General features: G+C 43.6%; 1 protein-coding gene across 3 annotated transcripts in view; it reads right to left on the bottom strand.

Moving 5' to 3' along the window:
- Positions 1 to 3,298: 3,298 nt before the first annotated feature.
- side-VI (sidestep VI) overlaps positions 3,299 to 23,338 on the bottom strand; it is a 201,373-nt gene continuing 181,333 nt past the window's right edge. For all 3 annotated transcript variants that reach the window (XM_033380706.1, XM_033380707.1, XM_033380708.1), the window contains 7 exons: positions 23,031 to 23,190; positions 21,630 to 21,838; positions 15,128 to 15,290; positions 9,483 to 9,704; positions 7,255 to 7,554; positions 6,281 to 6,459; positions 3,299 to 5,960 (listed from right to left, as the gene is read on the bottom strand). In XM_033380706.1, the coding sequence (XP_033236597.1) occupies positions 4,995 to 5,960; positions 6,281 to 6,459; positions 7,255 to 7,554; positions 9,483 to 9,704; positions 15,128 to 15,290; positions 21,630 to 21,838; positions 23,031 to 23,190 (2,199 nt within the window). In that variant the 3' untranslated portion in view covers positions 3,299 to 4,994. The remainder of the gene's footprint in view (positions 5,961 to 6,280; positions 6,460 to 7,254; positions 7,555 to 9,482; positions 9,705 to 15,127; positions 15,291 to 21,629; positions 21,839 to 23,030; positions 23,191 to 23,338) is intronic.

Raw genomic sequence — 23,338 nt, 5'->3', positions numbered from 1 at the left:
AAAATAATGGTAATGAGATTGTTTTGCTAGCTGCATGGCACATGGAAAAGAGATTGTTAAAGGGAAATCCCCGCCTCGTCCCCAAGAGCAATAATTATAAATAGTGCTCGATAGAGAGAGCGAGAGAGAGAGAATCTGTCTGTCTGTCAGTCAGTGCGATTAAGCATCAAGCCTCGATGCGTTTGCTTTGTGAATGTTCTGTCAAATGTTATAAATATGCCTGCATTATGCCTGCCTCGATGCTGATGAAAATATCGTCCACCAGGCTCTACCTCTCCCTCTCCCTCTCCATCTCCCTCTTGAGGACTGGAGATTCGAGCTGGAGTGTTCTCCTGGTTGACCTGGTTGGATCGAACTCGAACGGAACAGCGTAGAGGTGCATAACAAATGGCCAGCAGATAACAATGGATGATGGGTACAACAAAAGCATTGGAGAGATAGAGAGGGTTGTGTTCAAGTGCCAGTCAGTGGCACTGGCAGAGAGAAGTTTGATTGAGTCCCTGCGAGTAGGATGAATCGATGAAGCTCTACGATAGAGACACGAAATATGTATTTCAGTTAAAGTCCTGCCAAAAGATGCTCCCCCCAAGGCAGAAAGATGTTTAATTGCGCGTAGATTTTTACAATTTTTAATTTTGGCAAATCTGTCAGTGAAACGAGAGGAGACAGAGCAGACAGGACAGACGGGACAGATGGGCGGCCACATAAATTACTCCGGAAGGAGACCGAGACTGAGACCAAGAGACCCCCCCCCTCTCCCCATTGTCCCGTCACGACGACTACAAAGTGACATATGAGCCACTGGCCAAAAACCGAGTCCGAGGCTCGTTATATTTTTGTTCACTGCTGCAATGCCTGTGCCCAGGGGTCGCTTCGCTTTCTTTCTCTTCGTTCTCTCTGATTTCTTTTTTCTGTGTGCCTTTTAATTTTGTTGCCAGCGAAACAAAGTAACGCAAATACTTAGTAGGAGCCAGAGATTTACAGAAGAGACAGAGAGAGAGAGACAGAGAGGGAGAGAGAGAGACAGAGAGGGAGCTCTTGTCAAACATGAGCAGGACTGTCGATCTCGCTTTTTTCCCGTCAGATCTAGCTTTTTTTGAAGGACAATGCCAAGGCCAAGCGGGAGTTCTTAATTTATACATACAGTGGGGAGCAAAAGTGAGTACATACTCATAATCACTGACTTTCGCCTCACATAACAGGCAAACGAATAAAGCCAAATAAACCAAATTTGTTCCCCATATAAATACATACTTGTATTCTTAACAAATACGCAATAATTACAAGAACGAGTTAAAGTTTTTCACGGAATGAAAAGTCACGGTTTTGCACTTTTTCATACAAATTAAAGTAAATCATAATATTAACATTTTGTGCATAGACCCATATTAGATATTACTTTCTTAATACGATTTGGAATGTTCTCTATCAAATTCCCAAAAATATCTTTTGGAATACGATTGCATTCCGCATCTATACATCCCCAGAGATCGCCTTGGTTAGATGGCGCTGATTCGTAGTGCTCAAACCGTTGTTTCACGATTGACCGTAGGTTTTCAATCGGATTAAGCTCGGTTCTTTGAGATAACCACTCCAGAAATTTAAAATATTGATTAACCAGCCATTCTTGAAAAATTTTCGCAATTTGCTTCGGATTCCTGTCTTGTAAAAAAGTTAGTTAAATTCGGGATAAATACATTTATCCGGAAATTTAAGCAGTTAGGCTTGTAGAAGTTGTAAATAGTCCTCTCTGAACTGAATAACGTAAATTTTATTGTGGAGGACCAACGTGCTACCATGTAAAGCAGCTTCAGACCATAGTAATAAGGAATAATATGAAATATTAAAAAATTATGGTCTGAATAATCAAAAATAATAATTATTCAATGAAGATCAAGAATAACAATTATTTAATAGAAATCACGAATAACAATTATTTAATAGAAATCAAGAACAACAATTATAATAATAATTATACAGTAAAAATCCAAAATAATAATTATTCAATAGAAATCAAGAATAACAATTATTCAGTAACAGCCCGATCTGGGCGTGCAATCGGGATAGTTTCCCCCATACAAAATACAGCAAGGATGGTAGTTTTCAATAGTTTTATTCATCATAATTTAGCCACGTAAAAGTTAAACAATTGGAAAACATTTGCATCTACTATCTAAATATGGGGACGCGAATATCGTTAATCTTTCTAGAGTCTAGTAGGCCGCGTAGCCCCTCCTTTGGTTGCCGAAGTCAAAGTCCCTGCTGTCGATGGCCAGGTCGAAGGATGACGATCGCTTCTGATGTTCGGATCTTACAAGGGGTGCACTCCGGGTCGAAACTGAAGTCCACCGCTGGATTCGGCGGCGTATGAATGGTCTTCAGGGCTGGTACCAGATTGGAACGACCTTGACCATCCGAATTCGTATCTGAAGCTAATCCTGTAAAAATCCTGTATACTACTGTAAAAAACATAAAAATACAAAATTGTTAAAACCATTAATTACGCTTTTTCTTTTTTGGATTTTTTTCTAAATTTGTTCAGCTTTATTTTCGCTTTCTTCAAGTTAAAAACAGCTTTTTTTTCCTGTTGAAGAGCTGGCAGCACTGAACATGACCATTGCCATTGCCAAAGCCACAAATCCATGTAATGTCGCTGCTGGCTGTCTTGCTGCCTGTCTTCTTATTTCTCTTAGATCTACGCTTCGCTGCACATGCAAACGTTTGCTTGCCAAAAAAAAAAAAAGAAAATGAAGCAAGAAAACCAGGATGGGGGGAAAAAAAGGAAAAAGACACACACACACAAATAACCCATACGTCCTGTCGTCGCATGTCCTCGTGCTGCTCCTCCTTCTCCTCGGGCTCTGTGTGTGTCCATTTGAGTGCACAATTTGAAAAGGCTACTTGCCTTCTTGGTAGGGCCTTGGGGCATTGCATTGTCAATGTCTCTGTGTATCTATGTTTTGTGTCTGTGTGTGTCTGTGTGTCTGTGTGTGTGTGTGCATTAAAATTGTTGCAAAATTGCAACAGCAGTAAATGGACAGCCTTGTCGCTAATGGGGCGCAGCGACTTACCAGGCAAAGTGCACTGAAATGTATATGAAATATCTGAAAAATCTCCTTTCACTTAGTCAAGGATTAGGAATAAAAAAACACACAATAGAGGAGCGAGTAACGGCCCGATCGAACATCTGAAAATCCCATTCCTTCCTCTATAATTTTTTAATGAAAAGAAAAATGCCTTTCTTTAGTTTTCATTGAAATTTTTGTATGGATTTTATTTGGTTGAGTTCTTCATTCAGTTTTTTTTGTTTTGTTTTTTTTTTGTTGGTTTTTATTGTATTCCTTGTATTTCTCTTTGGATTCATTTTGGGAATTTGGGGTTTGGATTCATTTTCCGTATCATTTCGAGTGCTTAATCGTAACATACATTCATAATTCATTTATCGATTATATGCTTGTTTTTTTTTTCGTTTTCTTTTAAACTAAATCTTTAATATATTTTACAATTATCTTTATGTTTTAGTTTTTGTTTTGTTTTTTAGATGCTAGAATTAGCTACACTTATCGTTAGGTTCATATATATATTTTTTTAGTGATTTTTTTGTTTTGTTTTCTGGAAACACTTACATGCAGAAATGTACGCGTAAATGTTAGATGGATTCCTTATGTGGTACAATATTGTGAGTTCTTTTGTTTTTCCGTTTCTAATTGATGCAAGAGAAATCACTTTTATTTTTGGTTTTTGTTTTTTTTTTTCCTTTCTTTCTTTCTTTTTGCTAGAGTTTTTAGAGAATTGCATTTGATCTTTTCCGTTTTACAGTGTAACATTTTTTGTCCCTTTAAACATTAAAATGTAACAATAATTTACAAGGTGCATTGATTTATACACACACATTCGAAGGAGAACAAATAAAATATAGTACATTTTGATATAGTACACATATAAATGCAATTTACAAACAACAATAGTTTTCATTTTATTCTTGCAACGAAATATTCATAGTCTTCTTTTTGTTTGTTGTTGTTTTTGTTTTTGTTTTTGTTTGGGAATGTGTGCTGCTAATTTCACATTCATTTTGCGGTTTGATTTTTGTAAAATATACAGATATATATAAATTTGATTTACGATTTGTTGTTGTTGTTGTTATATACACGTTTTAATACTTGGTATTTCTCTCATTTTATGCACTAAGCTAATTTGCAGCTAATTTGTGTGTGTGTGTGTATGTGTGTGTGTATCCATTAGATTCGAATAATGTAATTTATCTTCAATATATAATTGCCAAGAAGTTTTGCTCTCTCTTAATATCTCTGGTTGTCTGTCTTCCTGTCTGTGTGTGTGTGTTAGTCTATTATTTAGTATATGTGTTAGTATATTTACTAGATTTATGCGTTTTTCTTTTGAGCCTAATTGCTAGAAATTGTTGACCGACTTTATACATTTACAAAAAACATTTACAAAAATTTGCTGGAAACTTCTCAGATCAGATACATATATTTTGGGTGTGGAAAAATATATATGCTGTGTATGCCTGTATGAACTGTTTGTCCATTTTCGAGTACTTACTGTAAGGAAGGAACATTCTTCTGCTTCTCTATTATTCTCAAACGATGCCTGGAGACTTGTTGGAGCGCCTTTTCTTAGGCTTAAAAATTCCGGAAAAATTCCCACTCTCCTTTTTTCTCCGCCGGATTTTCACAAATTCATGTTTGCGCAATTTATTGTGGAATCGAAAATGAATTGCCATAAATTATGCCAGGCGCTGGCCCTCTTCTCGCTTTTCGTTAATCGATTTTGATTTATTTATGCCTCTCTCTCTCGTGTCGCTCCTGATGCTGATTCCTTTTTAGTTCAATTCAATTCAATTCTTTAATTCAATTCGTTTTGGCAACGCTTAAGTCTAGACACAAACCACAAAGAGCTCAAGACTTAGATAACTATCATATTGGGGGGAGGTGAATGGGGAAAGGAAGGACTTAGGGGGCTTGGGGCTCTTAAACACAGCTCTCCTGCTGCGAATACATGAGCGGTGTGCGCACGGTGACTATCTCGCGCGAATAGGACTTGCCCCCCACACCGGAGAGGCCCGAAAGGGAGCTGCTGGGACTGGCCACCGCCGCCGTTGTGGAGGCCAGACCGCTGCTGTTGCTCGAGACGAGCATCTGGCCGTGCACCATCTGCTGCTGCTGCTGCTGTTGCTGCTGCTGCTGGTGCTGCTGGTGCTGCTGGTAGGATGGCGGCATGGGCATGTTGCCAGCAGGATGATGATGCTGCAACTGTTGCTGCTGCTGCTGTTGCTGCTGTTGCTGCATCATTTGCATCATCGAAGCGGAGTTCTGGGGTCCCTGGCCCTGCTGCTGATGGTGATTATGTGGCAGAGTGTGATAGCCACCGGGATGGGAGGGCAGCGTGTACATTTGCACCGTGCCCGGCGACACGGTCGATGGAGTGCCGTGCGAGCCCGGCGATGAGATGCACGGCGGAAAGACGACTCCGCCCGGGCCAGGTCCGTTGCCGCCGCCGCCAGTGTCCACCTGCATCTGCATCTGCAGCGGCATCTGCATCTGTCTGTCGCTTCCGGCTGCCGTGGCGCCACCCCGTGTCTTGTATGCGTCGATCTGCGCGTATATCGTCGGCTCCTCAAAGTAATCGTAATCGTATGTGGGCGCCGGAGCGTGCTGATGTGGATGCTGCATGCCGCCCGCATTCGGTTTGTGCCTCTGCAGCGTGGCCGTGGCCGGGATGCTGGGCAACAGCTTGCGCATGCTAGAGCCATGCGGCAGGGTGCCGCCCATCACGCCCTGTCCCTGGCCCGGGGCCTGCCCCTGCCCCTGACCCTGCTGTTGCCCCTGCTGCCCCTGCTGTTGCCCCTGCCCCTGTGTGGCACATGGCTGACCCTTCTTGGAGCTAGTGGCGGGCACCTGATTCAGCGATAGCTCGGCATAGTGCAGCTCATCGTCCTGCAAAGACATTTTTCATCAATTTAATAAAAAGTACAGTGGAAACTTTTGAAGAATCTCCCCCTTCCCCCGCCCCCCCTGGAATCTCTGGAGGTAATCATTTAGTTAAGCAATAATCAAGACTTTTATTCGGTAAGAAAATCAAAGCATTTGTCATGGCAATGTTTTCCTTTAGCGACTTTTACCCGAGTTCGTCATAGAGTAGTTCGACTGTAATTAAAACTTTTCGTGGCCGAAAAACTTTTCATGATGACAGTTTTGGACAGGCCCCCCCTTCCCCCAGCCCCCCCCGTGCCTCTATGGCTGGCTGACTGGCTTACCTTGCTGCTCTGATAGGTGCCACTGTCGTTGGAGTTGTTGGCCGTGGAGGCGCCACCGACGATGTTGCCGGTGCCACCGGATGTTGAGCCTGGCTTGCAGCTGATTTCCACCTCGCTGGTTGTCGAAAGATGTCCCGATGGCGTTTGTGTTGCTGATTTTTGTTTATATTCACCATCCACTGGAAGGAGACCGAACGGTTGGTTAGTTCAAAAAGTTTGAGCCCCCAACGCCCACCCCCACCATCACCGCCCACCCTTCCATCCCCCCCTGCACCGTTGTTAAGTAGCAAGGGAAAAGTTTTGGTCGGCCGTCCGGGTTTTTGGCCGTTGCCCCTCAAATCTTTTGCTGATTTTCGGTAGCGCAAGTTTTCGTTTTCCATCTTCCTTTAGATTTCCCCCCTCCTCCCCCACCACGGGGTGGTTGTGCAATTTTTTGTTGGCCATGAAATTGCTTTACGTTTGGAAAATTGATTAAATTGTTGTGCTGCTTCTGGAGTTGAGCTTGACTGCCGCTTGATTTCTTGATTGCCATTAATCAAGGAACCCGAAAGGAACGTTACGTGCACTGAGTGAAATTTTGTGCTGGCTGTCCTTTAAGCATCCTCCCATCATCCGCATCATCCTGCTTTAAGGCAGCACTCGACAGCAGACACATGAGCAAACACAAGCAGCTAACCGATGGCACACGTTGGCACACGTTGGCACACGATGGCATGACAGCAATTAGCTGTCATTTAAATATTTCAACACTGCACAAAAATGCTGGCAGCCAGGCAGGACAGGCCCCTTCAGGAGCTGTGTTCCTGTTTGCTTTTTGCCTGTCAAATGCATTTGCATAAAGGGATGGCCACAGCAGACTGCTGCTAGCCTCAGGCCCCATGTCCAGGGCTCCATAAATTGCAAACAGAAGTCGTCGCAGTCGTCGCAGTCCTCTCAGTCGCCCCAGACGACACATTCATCTTGAAGGAACTTACCCTCATTGTAGGGCACAACATCGGGATTCTTCTCGTCGTACATCTCCTCGGAGTGACTCAATGGCAATGAGATTTTATCCTTAATTTGTAAATTGCCGGGACGTGAGAATTTCGCATTGGGATGTACAAACTTCTGCTGCTGTTGGTGCTTGTGCGAGCGCAGCTTCAGTGCGGCAATTGTGCCGATGCCAATGCAAACGATGGCCACCAGTATGCCCACAAAGATGCCAATCGAGAGGATCGGCGTTAGCTCAAAGTTGTCCGGACTCTGGGCACTGCCCTTGTACGAGGTGAGGGCGACTGTAACGAGAGGAACAAGAAATTTAAGCAGGTCTCGGGTTTGGGGAGGAGGAATAAACATAACATTACACTTAACATTAGCTGGAAGAACGAACAGAGCACTAGCGAGGCCAGTTTACAATGGAGGATAACAGATTAACAAAATAACGAACATAACCCTGCGCTTAACTTTAGCAGCTAACCTTAACATGGCGTTAACGATGACACTTTGCTGTGCAGAATAACAGATTAACAGAGGAACTAACATAACATTACACTCACTTTTAGCGGCTACAACTAACATAGTGTTAACGATCCCCCTTTACATGGGAGAATTAACAGAACTGAAGAATTAACAGTAGAATCTACACTTAACATAGCATTAACGATGCCTCTTTGCATGGGAGAATAAAATACTAACAGCAGAACATACTAACACCTAACATTGTCGGCTACACTTAACATAGCGTTAACATTTTGCCTGTATTTTAACAGCGCCTTTCCATGCGCTTCTTATAGGAAGCACAAAGCGGGCGCGTTGTTCGGTATTATTTCACTGCTTTTTTTTTAACTTTCACTCGATCTCTCTCATCTGTTCTGTCTATCACTCTATCTCTTTCCTGTGTATGCGATCTCCTTCTGAATTTCTCCAGTTCTCTCTACTTTATCCCTTGCTCTGTCTCTGTTATGTCTCTCTTTTCTTCAGCTTTTGATCTCGCTCGTTCTACCATTCTCTCTTCTTTGTATCCATCTCTCCTTATAAGGCAAGTGCTCTCTTTCTCTCACCCATCCTCCCACTCTATTCAGCGTTTCTCTGTCAGTTTTTTGCTGTTTTTTCTTCCTTCTCTCTGCCCTTACCTTTTCTCCTACTTATTCTACTACTTTTGGCATTTCCCCTATAATTTTAAGTCCCATTGAATGGCTATTAATTTGTTTGCCCCACAATCTCAATCGATTCATCCCCTCTCTCTGCCCCCCCTGCAGGCGCCTGTCTTCAATCACATCCCGTGTATTATTCCTCAAAAAAAAACCCAATACTTGCAGCATTTATCCCTTTTGGTCAGGGCATTTAAACATTGACTTTAACCAAAGACAAATTTCATTCCTTTTTTTCCATTTCCATTTCCAACTCCATTTTGCTCTTTCTGCCCTCCCTCCCTGCTGCCTGTCTTGTCCTGTCTGTTGTTTGCTTTGCACTTTTCTGTCTGTCTGTGTTGGCCATTGCGCCTCCTCCTTCTTCTTCGCCTCCTTCTCCGTCTTGGCCTGTGACTTTATGAAAAATTGAAATGTCGGCTCAAGTTGTTTACACAAAATGTGACTCTGTCCCCACAACAACCTTTTAGATACCCCCCCAAAAAGGAAGGGAAAAGGAAAATAAAACTCTTGTCTGCCTCCTTGCCTCTCTGCCTCCTTGCCTCCTTGCCCCCTTGCCTCCTTGCCTTCCTGACTCTTTGCCTAATTAGCATTACAATTTGCTTTCTTTCGTTTAGAAGTCGCCCAAAAAAAAAAAAAACAATTCATTAATGCTAATCATTTCAGATTTTTTGCGCTACTTTTCGTGCATAAAATTTTCCACTCTTTTGCTTTGAAAACTGCAGGGGAGGCGGCACGGAGGCTGGAGGAAAGTTTTGTGTCGCGGAATTTACAATTCATTGAGCAGTTTAGCCGTAATTAAATTGCGAGGTGGCATAATAATCATAAAGCCCCAGAACAATCTTTAGAAGAGGAAACTGATACCACGGCAGACAGAGAGAGAGGGAGAGAGAGAGGGAGAGCCACTGCAAAGTTATGCAATTTGTGTGTGTGAGAGAAAGAGAGGGAGGGGCTCTCCCAAAGTATTAGCATAAAAAATTCATAAAAAGCAAAACGCACGCGCCCCGCTTTCAGAATGCATTAAAAATTCATAGGATAGACAAGAGAGGGGGCCACAGGGGAGGGGGTGCACTTACCCGTCTGCTTTTCAGCGGCCTTGAGGGTATAGCCATCGAGGGCCACCCCATCGCTGCGTCCGCGTCCATTCACCGCATAGACATAGATCCGGAAGAGTCGGCCCGCATCCAAGCCCGTGACGGACAGAGCCGCAAACTTGGCACTGATGTTGGCCTGAAGCTGCCCGCTATGCTGATCGTAGATTTCCATGAGGAACCACTGCCGCATGCCGCCATCGAAGCCTGCGAGAGACACAGAAAAAGAGGGAAAGAGAGAGAGAGAGACATTGAGACTCTGATTGCATAACTTGTCACGAATTTGGGATTATTTAGCATATTAACCGAGGATTTGGGGGGCGGACTGTGGGGGTGGGGATTGATGGAATTGACTGTTGCCTCTGACTGATTCGGAATCTGTTGATGATTTGCCTTGGGATTTGCGCCACGGTAAAGATTTATTTATGACTCTCTTGGATATAAATGGCATTTACATTACAGCCCAAAAGTTATTGTTCAAAACAACTTTTAAGCCCGCGATTTGAGACAAGTTTTCGAAGCTTTGGAGGAGCCTCAAAAATGTGCGAAATATATTTAATGTGAAATTAATGTGTAATGAGAGATGAGATTGAATTTGTCCAGCTGGAACTTTGAAGCACTTTTTTCTTGGATTTGTTGTGAGTTTTTTTTATGTAAAATATATGCCAAATGACGGCCATAAACCTTAGACGAAGTTATAGACATAATTTTGTCCAAAAAGATAACTATTTAAGGGTCCCACAATGATATTCAAATAGTTCTTTCAATAACGACAAAATGTGCAACAAAATTCAAAACTTTTGTAGTTTTCACGAGATAAAAATCCTAAGGTCTCGGACTGGATGAATAGTGGACTCTTCCTCATAAGTGGACCTTGCCATAAGCACCGAAAAACTTTTTTAAAATTAAAAAAAAAAACGCGATTTTTACTCAAAGTCTGCAGCGGATATACCCAAAAATTGTAGGCTTCAAAAGAATATTTTACGACCTTTTACAGGAGTTTTGATTCGTATTTTATGGGATTTAAATTTGTATTAATAGAGTGGATAGTGGACCTGCAAAAAATAGCGATCAAAAGTGGATTAATGGCCATAACATTTTAATGCTTGCTCAAAATTGGCATTTTTTGTATATTTTTTGTAGATTTGTGGTGCATTTTTTGTAGATTTGTTTTTGTACATTTTTTGTACACTTTTGTATTTATTTTTTTTTTACTTTTTTTGTACATTTTTTATTAATTTTGTTGTACATTTTTTGTAAATTTTTTATGAATTTTTTGTACATTTTTAGTAGATTTGTTTTTATAGATTTTTGGTAGATTTTTTTTACCTTTTATGTAAATATTTGTTAATTTTTTTTACATATTTTGTAGATTTGTTTTTGTACATTTTTGGTAAATTTTTTGAAGATTATTTGTACAGATTTTGTAGTTTTTTTTTACATTTGTGGTATTTTTTTTTGTAAATGTGTTGTACATTTTCGGTAGATTTGTAGTACATTTTATGTTAATTTTTTGTAGATTTGTTTTTGAGGGTTTTTTGTAAGGGTTATTTTAAGGCGTTAGATCTTTATCCATAAATCTCAGTGGTAGCAATAATTTTAGTTAATTAATTTTAATTAAATACCAATGAAAGTCCCACTGAGAAATAGTTCTTTCAAACAAATTAAACCCACATTTAAAGCTTCCCTTGACAACCTTTAACCAGAGATCTCTGCCTTCTGATGCCTCATATTCCCCACTTAATTGCAAAGCCTGCTCCTCTCACATTTTCAACTCCCCCCAAAACCCCCCTCCACCCGAAAAAAAACTACCATCAGCGTCATCAAGTGTTTAGGCACGACCCTTTGCCCATGGAGTCCATGGAGTACTCTCCGCTCGTAATTGAAGTGCCTTTAACCCTTGACCTCCCAGACCCAAAAAAAAAACTCTCTCTCTCTCTCTCTGTGTGTGTATTTAAAGTAATCTAAAGTTACATTTTAAATGCCATTTAATAACGCCACAAAAGAACTCTGGCCCTCACCGAACAACCCGTTTCCGTCTCGAGGCCTGCTGGAGGGGGGACGGGGACGGGGTGGGATGGCGAGTGAATGGAGATCCTTGGGCCCAAAAAGCAGGCTAATATCCTGCCTTTTGCTTAGCTTTTTCGGCCTCCTGCTCAAATGGCACTTCATTGTAGACACAAAAGCCGACTTAAAACACTTGCGAAAAATGTTAAAATATTTTGTAATAAAAGCGGCCCGACTCCGACTCTGGGAACTACTTGAGGCAGTGCCCCAAAGGAGGGGGAAAATTGTTGTGGGGAAAATGTTTTATATGTTTGGCTATGAATTTAGCCGCTTTTCCACAAAGAAAACGGGGCGAGGAAATAGAGTGAAAAGAATGCGGCTGCTTGGCCTTTGCTTCAAAGGCGGCCCTCCATTGTTCGCTGTCCATTCTCTTTGCCCTTTATCCCTTTTTTTTAGGGATCCCTCTACCCCCCTCCCTCCCTCCCTCTCTTTCGCTCACTCTCTGTGTATCCCTGTTGTTGGCGGCCATTTTGTGCGCACTTTAAAACGTTTAGCTAATGAAATTTTCCTCAACAACAGGAACAAAAAAAAAAAAAAAAAAAACTTCATTGTAATGGGTTAATTTTATTTACTCGTCTGCTACCAGCGGCGGCGGCAACAATGGCTACAGCAGCAGCAACATTGGAGTAAAAATAATAAAGCAGCAGCAGCAAGGGGCAGCAGCAAGGGGCAGCTGCAAGGGGCAGCGGCAAGGGGCAGCGTGGGGGAGTTGGGAGTCTTAGGGCCAAGCAAAATGTTATAAACTGAAATTTTATTATATTAAACCGACGCTTGATGAGTTTGGTTAGTAGTTGTTTTGCCCCCGAACCAACAAGAGAGAGAGAGAGAGAGAGAGAGAGAGAGAGAAAAAACAGAGGCAGCAGAAGTTGTCTTCAAGCTTTCTGGCGGGGGATCGCCCGCCCGCCCGCCGCCACATTGAATTCAATTCGAGTCCAGAGTTGGTTCTGGCGGTTCCTGGGCGGTGCCTGGGCGGTTCCTGGGGGCTCCTGGGGGTTTCCTGGCGGTCTCTGGCTTGAGTTTGAGTCGAGGCGACGCGGCCATGTCGAGTTGAGTTGGCCAAGAGTTGCGTGCTGGCTTATTAAAGTCGAAACGTGCACCGACCGCACGGCTAAAGTTGAGTTATTATAAAAACAAAAAGAAAAACGAAAGAGCTCTGCCAATAGTCGAAGCATTGGATACCCTGGAAGTCGTCTTTTCTATCTCAAAGGGTACCTCATTAATCTCTGGTACAGAGGCAGGATTTTGATGGATGAAACGTTTATTCCCTTTCCTTCCCTTTCCTTTTTTCACCCACAATACCCTCTAAAGAAGCGTACAACAAACGACCAAAAGAACCCCTGGCTTGGGTGGGGGGCGGGGGTGGGAGCAAGGGCTCTCCTTCTAGGGCTGGGGTTGGCTGGCTGGCGCTGGGGGGTGTGGCCCATCAGCAGTCGTTTGCCTTAATGTAAAGTGCAATATAAAAAGTATCGCATTGAGCGCTCGCCTTCGTCCTCTGCCCGTCCTGCTCCTGGTGCTCCTGGCGCTCCTGCTGGTGCTCTTGTGTTGTGCTTAAACAACTTGCGTTAAAGTTTTAATGATGCTGATGACTATGATAATAATGTGCAGCCACTAAATTAGCAGCCCGCGGGTGTGGGACGAACAATGGCAGAGACAGAGGGAGAGACGGAGAGAGGGAGATGGGGCGGCAGCCAGAGTGCATCAAGTATACGCACTGGATGATCAGAAATGATCACTGGAAAAAGGAGAAAATTACCAACAAAAAAAACTAAAAGGTTTTTGTGGAATTTTAGAGGGATCCAGAATGGAATCCAGGACTTTTTGGAATAATTTCGGTCGTGCACAATGTGGCTGTGGTTTTACCGGTGCGAGATGATGAGGAGGGCCCCTGAAAATATTTATTTGTGATCCAATTTGATGTCTCCAATGTCCACTTTGGTTCCCTAAACATCGTGGACCACTCTCTGTTTAAGAGGATTCTTTAATGAACACTTTCTGAACTCCTTCTTTTGGGCTTGTTGTGGAAATTCCATCAATAAATGTAATATGCTCTTCGCTTCATACTGTCTCTCCTTCAAGAAGATTGTTGGAGAAATTCCGTGGTCCACAGTTTCTGAATTAGTGATCCGATTGATATACGAGTTGTGTTCCCTGGCAGAGAGGTCGGTCGCCTCTACTCCTGGCACTTCCTATAGAATGTTGGACTCCCTTTTTTCCACTTTAATTCTAGCGCAGCTCTTAAACCATATTTAATCACAATTAAGGCACCGCCAAGGCCAACATTCTTCTCTGTGGTGCTGCTACAAATTACGTAGACGCAGTGGTGTACCGCGGCAGCAATCCGTGGGGTAATCCAAGAGCAATCCCCCACTTGAGACAACATTTAGCACAACAATTGGCCAACAGCAATTGGCAGGAAAGCGGCTTAAGGCCACTACACTGGGGAAAACTGTGGAGGGAAAATGGCTTTGTTGCAAGGGGGAGGGGGAGTGGGAGGGGGTGGCAAGAGCGCGCCATTAAGTATGCAGTTATTATGCGCTTTTTGTTGCACTTTGGCAGTGCGGCAGCCGCCTCGTTATGCTGCACTTTGATTTGCTTTTGCCTCGTCGCCGTGGCACTCAAGGGCTGCATAAATGCATCATAAGCTGATGCCCAGAGCTTGTGCGAGGACATTTCTCAGTGAACTTTGAACAGCTTTCCCCTCTGCTTGCCGCTCTACTGCAATTTGTCCTGCTGGCATTTCTTTTTTTTTTTCTGTCTTTCCGCTGCGCATAAAATATGCGAATTGAATTTGTATTTAAAGTTTCACATCGCTCGCTTTTGCCTCCGACTCGAGAGTTATCCTTGGCTTTGGCTTCTTTGGCAGCAACTTGCATAACAAGCCAAAAACATTTTGTATGTACAAATTTGCGCTTAACTTTCTACTGCCTCGTGCCTCGTGCCTCGTGCCACTCTTCAGGTCTTACTTGCAGCAGCAGTTCATCGCTTGGTGCGCTTTTATTTTATTTATTACTGACTCGAAAAATTTCCAACTGGAAAACTGTACTGAAAATTTTAGCAACATTATTTGCTGCTCCTGCTGCTGGTGGTAGTTCGTTTCCTTTCTAGTTTTATGCTTTCATTGCATTTTTATTATTATTATTTGTGTCTGTGTGCCTGTGTGTCTGTGTCTGTAAGGATACTTGCTCTCTCCACACACAGACACACACAGACTCCTGTGCATTCTCTTGGATGTGCTGCCAAAGTGCACTTAAGTTGCTCATGTATTTTAAATGAGTCTGAAAAGCGTTGCAGGAAACAAAATACACACACACACACACACACACACACAACATTCTGCTCCTTCCTTTTTCCTTCTGCTTCTGCATCTGCTGCTTCTTTTGACCATTGCCTTTTGCCTTTTTCGGCCATTGATTGGCTCATCAGCAATTATTGGAACGCAAGAAAACCAAACCCCCCCACCCCAACCCCAAAAAGGGGCAACAAATTGCCTGGCAATTTGATGTACGAGTACCCCTCTGTATATCCGTATATCTGTATATCCGTATATCTGTTGAATAACTCACCTTCGATGCAGTATACCTCCAAAGAGTCGGACGTCTGATTGACCACCGTACAGTTGGTGGGCGCTTCCGGTTTGCCAGCGGCTATCAAATGGAACACACAGGGCTCCTTCTGCTGACCCACATTGTTGTCCGCCCAGCACATGATGGTGCCAAAGTCCATTTCCTGCAACAAAGGCCACAAAACAAAAAAAAAGAGTTTGAAAAGGCGGTTTATTGTTTGGGGTTGACGTTGATTCAGTTCATCAATCTGTCAAACGGTCCTCGGACGGGATTTTGGATGTTTTATGTACATTTTTATAGGTATATATTTATTAGAATATATTTCAAAGGAGGAGTGGCATCATAGAGCTTGTGGAATAGGTTTTGTTGAAGAGGGAACATTAATCTATTTACGGATTTGGAGAGGTAAAAGGTTTCCACATACATTTAATAGTTATAACCGGAAGTACTGGAAGATATCATTTGGAAGCATGAGTTGAATCTGCGAACAGGCTTGAATATGGATCTGTGACAAGGAGTAAGTCGTTCAATGGTTCAGTAGTGCCTGACTAAAGGTCCCTAACGCCCAACACATAGCAAATGACTGATGTTTGAATTTGAGCTCATGATAATGGTGACATTCTTTGTCCATAACGCCAATCAGTACATTCGAATTAGCGGAATTGTGAAATTTTTTGTCTAAAACACCAATCAGCACTTTCGAATGAGCGGAATGGTGGCATTCTTTGTCATAACACCAATCAACACTTTCGGATGAGCGGAATGGTAACATTTTTTGTCCATAAGTCCAATCAGTACATTCGAATGAGCGGAATGGTGACATTCTTTGTCTAAAACACCAATCAGCACTTTCAGATGAGCGGAATGGTGACATTCTTTGTCCATAACACCAATCATCGCTTTCGAATGAGCGGAATATTACATTTTTGGCCTATACTCGATTGCTAGACGACTGGTAGACACCCACAGCTCTCCAGCTCTTTGAATCTTTCATAGACATCTCTCTGGAAAGAAGTTAATTCATGAAATCAATGCCTTTGTACTTTTGGGGTGTCCAGAGTGCTGCTCTGGCCCACTCTGATTGATCGCAGCTGTCAATAGGTTTTTCATTAATATAATTTCATGACATGTCAATAGACAGGGCGATGTGGTCCAAGATGGAAGACGGAAAACGGAAAACGGAAGACGGAATGCTTTTACGGACAGTAAAAACAAATGAGGCATTTTGTGTGTGTGTGTGTGTGTGTGTGTGGACCGCCCACCGCCCACCGTCAACATGTACGAGTGGGCGAAAAGGGAAACAATGTTAACATGGCTTTAATGCCAGCTTGGGCTGGGCTGGGCTCGCCTGTCCTTCTGTCTCGATATCCCTGTGTAGCCTGTCTAGTAGCCCTGTGCTAAGTGGCCGCCTGCCTGCGGTCTGTCGGTCTATTGTTTGTCCTACTCGTTTATTTGTTTGCATTTTGTCAAATGTTGTGCTAATGAAATCCTACCCACAAACGGTCAAGTGCACACACACAGAGCACCCACAGGAAAAAATATATCTAGAAGATACACCAAGCTTTAGATACTCTTTGAAGAGTCTCTCTATAATCGTTGTACACTTTCGCAAACTATTGATTTGGTTTGCCACGTATGTATCTTTGTATCTACGTATCTGCGTATCTGCGTATCTCTTTGTGTCCTTTGTCGCTGGGTTTTAACGGTTTGTTTCTGGTTGGCAAAGAATCAACGCACTTAATCAACTTCAAGCGACATGAACTCATTAAAAATTGAAATCACTCTCGGTGCACAGCAAAATGTCAACGCAAATTGCAGCTTATTTATCAGTCGGTACGCGTTCCATGGCGGCCCTTTTTTTGCCCCTTGGCCTTTGGCTCTTGGCCCACTCGCATGTATCTCTCGTGTGCGCGGTTGTCATTTTAATTAGGGCAACAACAGATACAAGATACAGCGGGTAGAAGTTTGTAAACTTTTTGCTGGGGGTTTTTTTTTGGGCTTTAAGGAAATGTTAGAAAGTTTTTCCGGGGCCTAGCAAATGGCACGGAAAAAAGGGAAATCTTAAAAGTTGAAACACTGATTGATTGATCTTTTCAGAGAGAGAGAGAGAGAGGAAAATGTATCTCTTTGTGGTAATTAAAAGCCACATAAAATAGCAACATGCATGGCCGTATACGTGTTGAAGGCCCCCCCACACAGCCTTTGGGGGCAAAAGTATATTTATGCAAATTTATGACAAATTTATGAAAATTAAAATATACTCGTACATAGCATATATTTGCTAGGTGCTAGGTGCTAGGTGTCTGTGTGTTGGCACAAAGGCGCCAACATGGCAGCTGCCAACACTGTGCATCAACACCAACAAACAACGAGGGAAAGAGACACCAGAGACACACACGAGAGGAAGAGAGAGAGAGAGAGAGGACATGGCAATATAATAATAGAGCTGCCAGGGCCACACACATACAGAGGTAAATGCATAGAATTTTAAGTAATAATCAATGTGGGGAAAAAGCATTGCATACTTTTTGGGGCATAGCCTGCTTTCTAGGGCTCTCTCTCTCTCTCTCTCTGTGTTGCAACTGTCATCATCGTACAGCCGACAATCCTTGTGATAATTTTTGCCCGAAGGAGAAAGAGACACGGCACAGTGCCTGCAAAATTTATGCCCATCTATTTATTATGATTATTTTATTTTGTTTATATTGTTTTAATGTTGCAGCAGCAGCCAGAAAAGGGTAAATATTGTTGCAGTTGTCAGACGTTGCAGCAGCGGCAGCAGCAACACAAACAAAATCCATAAAATATGGGAATATACACACACACACAAACACACACACACATACATGCATGGACGTGCGTGCGTGCGTGCCTGTGTGCTTGTGTGGGTGGGTGCCCAAGTATCTAAAGCAAGGGGACAGCTCCTCTGACAAGACATTGCATTCTCTGTGCAAAATGCTATTATTTATGCATTTTAATTAAAAATTTAAACATTTAAGTGACATTTTAATAAGTTTCTTTTGCCAAAAGATAGCGAGAGCGAGAGAGCAGGACTGAAATATGTGCGTGCTTGTTTTTTTTTTGGGGAAATATTTGAGAAATTTATATGTCAGCAGCGGAAATTGCTTGACATGAAAGCCTGTCGGGCAGCATTTCAATGTTTTTGGAATATACTGAAGACGTGGGACGGCTCGCTCGGCACAAAGGACATCGGGGGGCTTTTAGAGGTGGTTGCACATCCAGATCGGACGAGAAATGGCTGTGTTATGGTGATAAGCGACGTTCTACCGATTAAGAGAAGGTGTGGAAGCCCTAGTTTAAGCGGGAAAGAGTGGAGCTAGAGCGTTAGAAATGATATATCCTTATTGGCCGTGCTATCAGTCGGACTCTGAAGGATAAGAGATGTTCTCCTAATGACGAGAAAGCGTGGCATGCCCAAATCGGACTAGAAAGAGCGTAGCTACAGCGTTAGAAACGATATATCAATATTGGTCTGACCTTAAAAGGTTAGGGATGTTCTTCCCACCACAAGGAGGACTGGCATGGCCAGATCGCATGAGAAAGAGTGGAAGTATATACTAAATGATTACAGATGTTCTCCTAATCACGAGGAGGCCTGGCAGGCCCAGATCGGACGAGAAAGAGTGCAGCTACAGCACTAGCACCGATATATCCCTATTGGGGATGTTTTTCCCATCACGAAGAGGCCGGGTATGCCCAGATAGGATGAGAAATGGCAGAGCTATGCCATGGTATTGTAAGTCCAAAGTAAATAAGAGCTGGTTGCATACTTCCAGGCGGAGGGGAAATTGATTTTTTTTCAGCCTGAAGAGAAAAGTGGTCGGAGGACCACCCCTGATGAAGAGACCTGACCAGAGATCAAGGATATTTAAGCCCGATCATAATCATAGTTCGATTTCTCGTTTATATGTGGACCGATCAAGGCAAACCATGGCCACACGCCTGAAAGTATGCCATAATTTTGAAATACCACAGAAATCTACCCAGAAAGTATGCCCCAAGAAAGTGCCATCGGGATTAACCAACAAATTCTGTGTCTCCGCTTATCTAAATATTAAAAATCTTTAAATGTTCAATAAATTAAAGGTAATAGAGATGTATGAGATGTAGAAAAGTTATTACATCTCCAGCCCCTTTTCAGCTACCAGTGGAAAAAGGCCAAAAGAGAAACGCCCGAAAATTAATGACAAGTTGGCTCTGTCGACTGCACAGCCTGTCTTGGAGCAAATCACACACACACACACACACAAGACACACGAAATTGGGCAACGAAATGTGGAGCAACAAAAAAAAAACACAGAACCGACTGAGCTGCGGTTGCGGAAACCGGAAACAGCATATATGACAACAGAACGGAAGGGATTTTTCATATTCAATTGAGCTAAATGATTTATGTGATGTGATGTGCACTAGTGTGTGTGTGTTTGTGTGTGTGTGTGTGTGTGTGTCCAATCAGTTCTGTGCTCCGTTGGAGTGTTTGTGAACGGAACTCATTTGAATTCCGTTTGACTGGGGTCCTGTGACAGCACAAATTCGTTCGTTTGATCGCTGAAATGTGAGCCCCCTGTACCCCCCGGTAGCCCCCTGTGTAGCTGTCGTCGCCAGTTTGATTAGTTCCCCAGCCAAAAAAGGGCAAATGGGAAGGAAATAAAAGCAGTAGAAGAAGCCGCAACATTTTAAACTGGGTCAGCTGGGGCAAAAAAAAAAAAAAACAACATAGAAACCAAAAAAACCCCAACTGGGGTGCCATGCAACTTGAACAACTGTGTTGAGTGCCTTTCTCGCTGGCCTCCTGCCACCACTGCTGCAGCATTTGCAGCATCTACTGCTGCAGCCATGTTGGCTTACAAGCGACCAAACCTCCCCACCCACAGTGCCAGTCCCAGTCCCAGACTTAACACGTTTGTGGTCAGGCATTCGAAATGTTGTAGCTTCCAAAATGAAGCCCCAAATGAAAGATCTGCTCGAGTGGGTTTTCAACGAATCAGTGGACAGGTTTTGTGCTGAAAAATGTGATGAGAAAATGGGGGAAAAAGATCACTAATTGAAGCTGCAAAACCAGAGACACACCACCGAAGAAAGCCTCAAGAAAAAGTAGAGACTAGGAATCAGAAAAGTGTCTTTAAGCAGGAGTTCCATAAAGCTTCTACTGAGCTTCTAAAACCTGCCTGAAAATACCTATGAAAGGCCATTGAATGCACTTCTTTCCGTTCCACAAAACAGAGCCTTCAATTTCGGAGAATGGCTTCTTAATTTTATCCACTGAGAGGAGCAGAGAGAGACACTCGTTTCATTTGCAGTTTCACATTCGAGATATTGTTTTGGCAGAACATAAAAATTTACAGTAGCAGGAGGACCTGCAGGACCTGCAGGAGCTGCAGGAGAGACCAGCTTGCCGGCTCTGTCTCTGTCAGAGATGATGATGATGGGGTTGATGAGGCACACACACAGACACACAGAGGATGCAAAAACAGAAACTGAAACTGGAAAACTTCCACACTGATGGCAGACTGAAGGCAGCCCCCTCATTGATGGGCCAATTTGCTTGGCCAATTGCCGGGGTGGAGCATCAATGGCCAATGGACATTTTTTGGTCTATTAATAGGAAGAACTGAGGCAGACAGATACTTGTCGTCTCTTTTCATCTCGTTTATCTGCTTGATTAGGTCTCCCCTCCCTCTGTCCTGATGATAACTATTAAAGTCAATGGCAAATGGCATTTACTATCCAATAATTTCCTTGGATCCTTTCTTCTTTTGCCCCTCCATATAACCTTTGACATTTTCCGTCATGTTCTGTTCGATGATGATGTTCCATTGCCGTTTTTTTTTCTTTTTTTTTTAATTAGAAAGCACTGCTAATAGAATTTTTAATTAAAATTGCTTGACTGTCAGGACACGCCCCTACACTGTTGTTGTCTCTCTGTCAAGGGGGGGAGGGGGGGGTTCTCTCTCCTCTTTTGTCCTCTGACAACATGACACGCACACAGGCCAAAACAGCGGCCATGTTGCTGCCGCCTATTAATTAAAATTTTTGCTATTCAATAACACACACTCGCCCCGCTCTCGCCCCTCTCGCCCCTCTCGCCCCTCTTTGAGCAGCCAGCCGGCCAAATGTCAAATGTGTCAATAACAATTTCCACATTAAAACGGAGCGATGGGAAAATATGAAATGAAAAATTCATCAGGCAGCGGGCAGGCAACACAAAATGTCGCTGGGTGTTTAGCATTTAACGCAAAATGTAAATGTACTTTTTCGGTAGTCGATTCTACCAGTCCTTCCGAACCAAACCAATGTGTGTCATACATTTGACATTTGACGAGGAAGAGCCACTACTCCGAGTCCTCTGATTCCTCTTTCCACTCCTCTGACTAGCCCCACTCCTCTGAGGCCTCCTCTGACTCCTCCAACTCCTCCTTCTACTCCTCCGAGTCCTCTTTCTACTCCTTTGACTCCTCCTTCGACTCCTCCTCCGACTTACCTTCACTGGCGTATAGGTGAGTGTCGAGCCCTGTGCCGAATGGGGCCGGAATCCGCTCTGTGGCATATCGAACGTTTCGGCAGTGTTGTTGAACGACCACTTGAAATTCTCCGGCGGCGGAAAGGCATCCACTTCGCAAACGATTTCGGCGGCCTCGTTTCGGGCCACGCCATAGATTTTCTTTTGATCGGGCCGGCAAATTGGTTTATCTGTAACGGCAGAGCAAAAACGAGAGAAGAGTGAGAAACCTCGAATCAATAATCGCATCAGAGTGAAGGCTTTTCTTTGTTTTTGCATGACTCTGCCTCTCCCCCCCTCCCACCGAATGGATCCATCTTCTAAGTAGAAAACTTTGGGCTTTGGGCTTTGGGCTTTCTTGTTGCTCGTTCAAGCAGAGAAACAGTGCAACAGAGAAATCCAAAAACACAGGCAACATCAAGAAAAAAAAGGCACGAAAAAATACTAGGAAAATACTACTCCTCCAGCCGTGGAAAACTTTCGACCAAACGGCCCAAAAAACTTTCAGCAGTTTCAAAGCAAAATTCAATTTTCGAATTCTCAAATCTTTCAACTGTCGCTGGCCACACAGTGGCCCCTGAATTTATTGTGTGCCGCATTCTGACGACAACTGTCGATATTGCAGGCTAGGCCCTAGCCTCCCAGAGGAAGAGGTGGAGCCCCCCCCCCCCCCCCCCCCATTTGTGAGTGCGAGTTTTGTGGCCAGAGCGGAAGTTCTGCTTAAAACAAAAGCCAGAAACAGGAAAAAAGTACAAGTGATAAAAGGGAAATGGCACCGGAAAAACCAAAGCAACACCAGGGGGTGTGCAGAACACACCCTGGGGCAGACGAAGATGAATAGGGAATGTGCCGTGCCGCCTGTGCTAAATTGCTCGCAAAAGGGCAAACTAATTAACCAAACTTTTGGCCTCCTTTGCAGGCTCGTTTCCAACTCCTTTCACCCCCCGAGTTCTTCGGGGAAAATTCAACACAAATTGAGCAGAAGATTTGCGGTGAAAGGTTCGCAGAAAACATTTTGGGGGCAATTCCTTTCCAGCGGCGAAGAGGGAGAGATCTATACCCTTCTCTCTCCTGCACGCAAAGAGCGGCGGCCCAGGCAGCACAATGCCAGGCACTCATCTCTCATCGCTCTGGCCACACTCGAACACTCAATAATGCTCGTTTTTGTGTGTCAAAGGTCCACTCGAGCAGGGCCTGAAAGAAGGATTTGAGTGGGGCACAGGCAGAGGCAGAGGCACGGGCACAAGCCACGATTCGAACCCGCCACCGTTTGTTAATGGTCTCCAAAAGAAGAGAAAGAGCGTTCCATTTTGATGGCTCTGACCGAAACCCATTCTCTGACGCCATCTCTGGACTCTCCGGCCCCTCTGTTCATATACTTACACATCACTTTCAGTTCGACAACATTTGAATCGCCATCGCCCTCGACATTCGAGGCAGTGCAGGTGTAGTTCCCGGCCTGATGTCGGGTCACGCCCTGGAGGGCCAGGTCGCCGCTGCTGACGATGACACCCGCTCGCTGATTGTGCTGGATGATTTGATGCTGCAAAATGGAGGTACAAATAAAATCAGCATTAAGCTTATAATTAGACAGAGATATAGAGAGAGAAAGAGAGAGAGAGAGACATGTACAAAACAAGGAAAAAGGGATGTTTAAGCCCTCTAATGAGCTTTGCTTTGTCCTCAAAGGA

This window comes from Drosophila pseudoobscura, chromosome 2 (genome assembly GCF_009870125.1).
Source record: "Drosophila pseudoobscura strain MV-25-SWS-2005 chromosome 2, UCI_Dpse_MV25, whole genome shotgun sequence".
NCBI classification, from domain to species: domain Eukaryota; kingdom Metazoa; phylum Arthropoda; class Insecta; order Diptera; family Drosophilidae; genus Drosophila; species Drosophila pseudoobscura.
This window is presented reverse-complemented; position numbering and strand designations above follow the sequence as displayed.